Below are 6,352 nucleotides of genomic sequence, written 5' to 3' on the forward strand. Positions count from 1 at the left end.
TCATCTTCATCATCATCATGGGATCATCGTCATCGTCATCGTCATCGTCGTCGTCATCATGGGTAAGTTCTCGGCGTCAACCGTGGTCGTCATCATGGGTAAGTTCTCGGCGTCAACCGTGGTCGCCATCATGGGTAAGTTCTCGGCGTCAACCGTGGTCGCCATCATGGGTAAGTTCTCGGCGTCAACCGTGGTCGCCATCATGGGTAAGTTCTCGGCGTCAACCGTGGTCGCCATCATGGGAAAATTCTCGGCGTCAACCGTGGTCGCCATCATGGGTAAGTTCTCGGCGTCAACCGTGGTCGCCATCATGGGTAAGTTCTCGGCGTCAACCGTGGTCGCCATCATCATCATCATCATGGGTAAGTTCTCGGCGTCAACCGTGGTCGCCATCATCATCATCATCATGGGTAAGTTCTCGGCGTCAACCGTGGTCGCCATCATCATCATCATCATGGGTAAGTTCTCGGCGTCAACCGTGGTCGCCATCATCATCATGGGTAAGTTCTCGGCGTCAACCGTGGTCGCCATCATCATCATGGGTAAGTTCTCGGCGTCAACCGTGGTCGCCATCATCATCATGGGTAAGTTCTCGGCGTCAACCGTGGTCGCCATCATCATCATGGGTAAGTTCTCGGCGTCAACCGTGGTCGCCATCATCATCATCATCATCATGGGTAAGTTCTCGGCGTCAACCGTGGTCGCCATCATCATCATCATCATCATGGGTAAGTTCTCGGCGTCAACCGTGGTCGCCATCATCATCATCATGGGTAAGTTCTCGGCGTCAACCGTGGTCGCCATCATCATCATCATGGGTAAGTTCTCGGCGTCAACCGTGGTCGCCATCATCATCATCATGGGTAAGTTCTCGGCGTCAACCGTGGTCGCCATCATCATCATCATGGGTAAGTTCTCGGCGTCAACCGTGGTCGCCATCCTCATCATCATGGGTAAGTTCTCGGCGTCAACCGTGGTCGCCATCCTCATCATCATCATGGGTAAGTTCTCGGCGTCAACCGTGGTCGCCATCCTCATCATCATCATGGGTAAGTTCTCGGCGTCAACCGTGGTCGCCATCCTCATCATCATCATGGGTAAGTTCTCGGCGTCAACCGTGGTCGCCATCCTCATCAACAACCTGGCTCGGTAAGTTGTTTGCAAACCTTCTCAGCATTTCATTACGCATTCTTTATTCTGTCCCTAGTGTATGCCCTACGAGCATACGGACTCTCCGGCCTCGACCTCGGCTTTTTGGGGGAACATCCCTATTCACATTCATCTACTCATGCATGTTAAAGCATAATTCAGCATGAATGTTCCTGCCGAGGTCTGAGCGCCAAAGACTATACTTTCTTATCAATAAATTCTTCTAATTATCTTTTCTCTCTGTGTGAGTTTTTCAGATTGAAATGAAGCTCTAGCGAAAGTTCAATTGAAGAAACTCTGACTTACCTCACATCATCAGAAGCCGATCCGTCTCCGAAGCGAGCCAATCAGCTTTGAACTACTCCACCACGAAGCCCAATCAGCGTCCTGCTTCCACTTTATAAACTCCCTCAAGTCTCACCACAGCCGCTATCCTGCAATCGCAATGTCGGATTTCGATCCAGACGACAATTCACCCACCTCCATCCCCTTCTCCGCCATCGCAGCTGAATCGTCCTCCATGACACGACTTCACCTCAACCTCATCAGAGAGTATTAATCCCAGTTGTCACCATCCCTCGTCTCATCGCATTGGTCCGGCAGAAGACCACCATGTTGAGCCCGGTTCTGCCAGAGGTTTCTTCCCAAAGGGGAGTTTTTCCTCTCCACTGTCGCTTCATGCTTGCTCATCATGGACACTTCACGGTACCTGCATCACCGAGCAGGACCTCTATATCCCGAGTCTGAATGATGCCCCGGCGTCAGCTCCCTCAGTCTTCTAGTCCCACAATTCTCCCCAGCAGATCACCTTGTCAACCAGCTCGGATTAAACCACCACCAGTTTCAGGCCCGGGGAGAACATCCCTATTCACATTCATCTACTCATGCATGTTAAAGCATAATTCAGCATGAATGTTCCTGCCGAGGTCTGAGCGCCAAAGACTACACTTTCTATCAATAAATTCTTCTAATTATCTTTTCTCTCTGTGTGAGTTTTTCAGATTGAAATATTAACTGTAATTAAAGTCTTTTTTTGTGATTAGGTTGAACTCTCCCATTCTGATGCATTTAGGCTCAATTCAAATAAAAGCGTTTTCACTTGACATGAATTAAATTGTGACTAAGTTTCTCATGGTTGTAAAATTAAAATAAAAAGCAGAAAGTGTTCATACAATGATCCTTTTCACATTCAGTCAATGGAAACACATCCCTGAACATATTTTATTGAAATTGAATGTTAGAGAAAGACACAAAGCCTACTAGTGAAGCATAAAGAAAAAACACATGGGTTTATTCAGTTAAAATCTCTTTACAAATTTATATAGGAGTATGTCGTAACATTATTGAACACATTTTACTATGTCTTCATCTATAATTTTATTTTTTTTCTTTAATGCTTGGAAGCAGCCTGTGCTGGCATGCTTCGAACTTTCAAACAATTTGACAGTAACACCATATTTGCTCAGTGTGCTGTGGAGAACATGAACAAAACTAAAATAATCACAACAACAACAACAACAAAACTTGCTTGCAAACAGTACAGAACTAGAGCAGGCAAGCGCTAGTGCTCCACTTACTGGGAGTTAAACATGTATCTGCCCCAAATAATTGATTTAGATTTTAAATCATTTTCATTTAAAATGTTTTAATCCTGATAAGAAGAAACACAAATCTGAGAAAGGTTAATCAAAATCTGTAAAAGATAATACCAGAATTATATGGTTAAATAGGAGTAAAGTAAATGAACACAGAAAAATATAATGATATTAAATAAATATGGTAATTTTTATGAAGATGAATAAATTAATAAGGTAATTAAATATATATGTATTTCTTATTGCATAATTTAATTGCTGTTTACATAAATTTTTTGATGTATTGTTTGCCCATTTAATGTATTTATTAAATATTCATTTATTTCTGTACTCATCTGTAATTATGTTAGAGTCAGTCCTGAATAGCGGGGCCTGGAGATCCTGCAGGACAAAATCCTAACAGACATTGTCTGAGACCATTTGTAGTTTTAATTAAAGAAAGATAAACCTAAAGCAATTCTGAGACTTTTGGCAAATGTAGATACTTTAAATCTACGTCTATGTCTTACTGTACTGCTGCCTCTTGGCCAGGTCTCCCTCGAAAAAGAGATTTTATCTCAAGGGACTTCCTGGTAAATGTGAAAAAAAAATTGTAAAAATCGGTATGATGCCAGCTCTTTGTCTATTCTTTATCTACATTCTTGCAGCATCGTTTTGTGATGATAAAAGGCTTTGTCTCTTTTCAAAGTATTGATTTTTTGTTTTTTCTGTGTGCAGATTTGTGTAGTAGAGCATCCATAACCTTGATATCTTGATTCCAAATCTTTTTTTTTTTATCTACTAATAACAAAAATGTGAACAGATCCACCAAGAGCTATCAAATGTATATATTAAATCATATGAAAAGTAAAAAAAAAAAAGTTTTTTCCTCAGGGCAAATGTGGGGAGTTGAAAAGTAGAAGGATCAATAAAAATATTTTTTATTTAAATATGTTTAAATGTCGAGTTAAAATAATGTAAACATAATAAACTGAGCTTATAGTACATTTATTTAAAACAATGTCAAAAATAGACAAGTTTAACTTCAACATTTGCTTACAAAACAAACTAAGATCTGCAGCAACATAAGTACATTTAATTTGACATGTTCTTCTTGGGAAGAAAACTGTTAACTCACTCACTGATGTTTAATTTATTTTGCTGACAATAAAGAGAGCAAAAAAAAAAAGAAGTTAAATTATCGTAATTTGATAATTTATTCTCCAAAAACAATCTAATAACGACACATTTTTTTAAATTAGAAAAATATTGTTGTAATATTAATTTCACTTTCTATTATCAATAGTTGTTTAAAATATTTGCTTTACTTTTTGGCCTCCATTACAATAGAATATGCAATTGAAACATTTTGTTAAGAAACTTATAGTTCATAAAAGGCCATTCTTTAACCCTCCAATCCTACACTTTTTTTTTCTCAGACACTGTGGCCTATTGTCTTATTTAAAGAAAACTCTTGTTAATATAAACCTACTTGGAAATTCCTTATAGATTTAGTGACTTGCCGTTTGTGCCATCTTCCCTCAAACATCCAGCACATTGTTAAGATAGGAAATATAACAGGCTGCAAGTCGCAGGATTTCAATTTTGGACAGCTTTTTATCAGGTGGGAGAGTCGGCAGGAGTCCTCTTAGCTCTGCAAAGGCCACATTAAAGGCCACGACACGGACACGCTCCCTAGATGCATGAGCAGATCGATATTTGACAGTTGCACGCCTCCTGCGCCTCCTCTCCTCTCTGGCGCATGCACGGTCCTCTCTGTCCACCGGCATGGACATTAGTAGAGATGTCTCCTTATCTTTCCGTCCCCCACGGAAAATCACTGCCCTACAGGGTTCATGTTTGCAGAAGAGGAAAACAAAAACAGAAAGAGTTACATTTTATGAAGAATCTATCTATCTATCTATCTATCTATCTATCTATCTATCTATCTATCTATCTATCTATCTATCTATCTATCTATCTATCTATCTATCTATCTATCTATCTATCTATCTATCTATCTATCTATCTATCTATCTATCTATCTATCTATGCCTACATGTCTTTATAAGTTTGAGGTAGGTCACCAGTCCGTTTTACAATCTCACATGTTTTACAATCTCACATGCAAACACTCATACCTAAGGGGAATTCAGGGGAATAAATAAACCAGTTGAATAATTAATTTTTGGAGTACAGAAACAAACTTGAGTAATGCATAGACCCTTAATAAATCGTGAGAACATACAAACTTAACAAGAAAATAATCTGTGTTTTGGATTTGAACAAGACCCTTCTTGCTGGAAAAAGCCGGCTGTTATTATAATACTGATTATTATTTGTATTATATCTACACATTTTCTTATTGTAGGAACAAAACAATTTAAGAACAAAACATTATTGGGAAAAGATTAAATCAAACTATTCAATTATTAAATGAATTATTAAATGAACTCACCTTGCACATTCAAGCATCCACTAGTAAATGGTTGAAGAAAAGTTGAGGCAGAGAACACCAAAACATATTTCCCCAAGATTCAGGCTGTCTCTGTGAATTATTTTAAGAGAAAAAGTTGTGATTAAGGTGTAATTGAGGACCTGGTAAACATTGATCCTCATCTTGTTTCGTCCTTCACTTGAGTAAGAGCATCTGTTTGCTTCCAAAGCCTCATCTGTCTACTTTCACTAAGACACACCTATTTCTACTCATGAGCCACAGACAGAGAAATTCATAGGATGCAGGCAAGATGCTGGCATTTAAAAACAATTTAAATGTATTGGACTGACTGGTTAAAGATCAGTTGACATGAAGCCTTTATAATTCCACATCTAATAATTATTTGAAATGTTCTTAACTTTGGCTTTTATAAGAAATCATGCTGTTGTTCGATAATTTCGAGAAAAAACAAAAGTTAAATAGTTGAGGATTTAAAAATAATATCTAAAACCAATAAGCTTTGATAAACTTTGCTTATCAGCTCTTTTCTGAAGGGCGAAAATCATTCCACACATAATCACTGGGAATAAATCACAGCTAGTGGAAAATATGTCATCAGACCTTATAACGAGCTCTTTGAGAAATGACTCCATCATGTAGCCTACAGCAGGTACAGCTTTTGCATCACAAAGACACAAACAACTGTCTCCCCAAACCACTTGTTTGTGTGTTGATGAAGATTCTCAGTCATCCAGGTCATAGTCACTCCGTAAAAGTTTTTAAAAAAACAATCCACTGGACTTGGTTTCCAAGATTTGAGGACGTTTCGCTTCCCTTCCAGGAAGCTTTCTCAATTCAAATGTCTGGATCTGCAATGAATTTGAGTCTTTATATAAAGAAGGCCTTGTATTGCTTGAAAACATGCAAATTGAAACCGACTCGTCTTCCAATCTTGGAAACCAAGTCCAGTGGATTGTTTTTTTAAAAACTTTTACGGAAACACTTTTTTGTGTCTTTTCAAATGATAATTAATGTCAATAAGCTGCTTGTAACTAAAAAAATAAAATGGCAATAAAAAAAAAACTTTTTCAATGTGTTATTTTTAACTCTCTGATTCTATGAACATTTTCAGCATGAAATTTCATTATAATCATTAATACTTTTGGAAAACTTTAGCAGTAGTGTTAACAAG

The 6,352-nt window shown here is 38.5% G+C and overlaps 1 protein-coding gene across 1 annotated transcript; it reads right to left on the minus strand.

Moving 5' to 3' along the window:
- Positions 1–4,029: 4,029 nt before the first annotated feature.
- On the minus strand, positions 4,030–5,365 carry LOC119797615 (helix-loop-helix protein 1-like). The gene is made up of 3 exons (XM_038306765.1): positions 5,299–5,365; positions 5,182–5,261; positions 4,030–4,568 (listed from the first exon to the last, which is right to left on the minus strand). Exons 2-3 carry the CDS (start codon positions 5,196–5,198, stop codon positions 4,265–4,267), a joined length of 321 nt encoding a protein of 106 aa, XP_038162693.1. The 5' UTR covers positions 5,199–5,261; positions 5,299–5,365; the 3' UTR covers positions 4,030–4,264.
- Between the last annotated feature and the right edge of the window lie 987 nt (positions 5,366–6,352).

Source organism: Cyprinodon tularosa, unplaced genomic scaffold, assembly GCF_016077235.1.
Source record: "Cyprinodon tularosa strain WSP-4 unplaced genomic scaffold, ASM1607723v1 ctg590, whole genome shotgun sequence".
NCBI classification, from domain to species: Eukaryota; Metazoa; Chordata; class Actinopteri; order Cyprinodontiformes; family Cyprinodontidae; genus Cyprinodon; species Cyprinodon tularosa.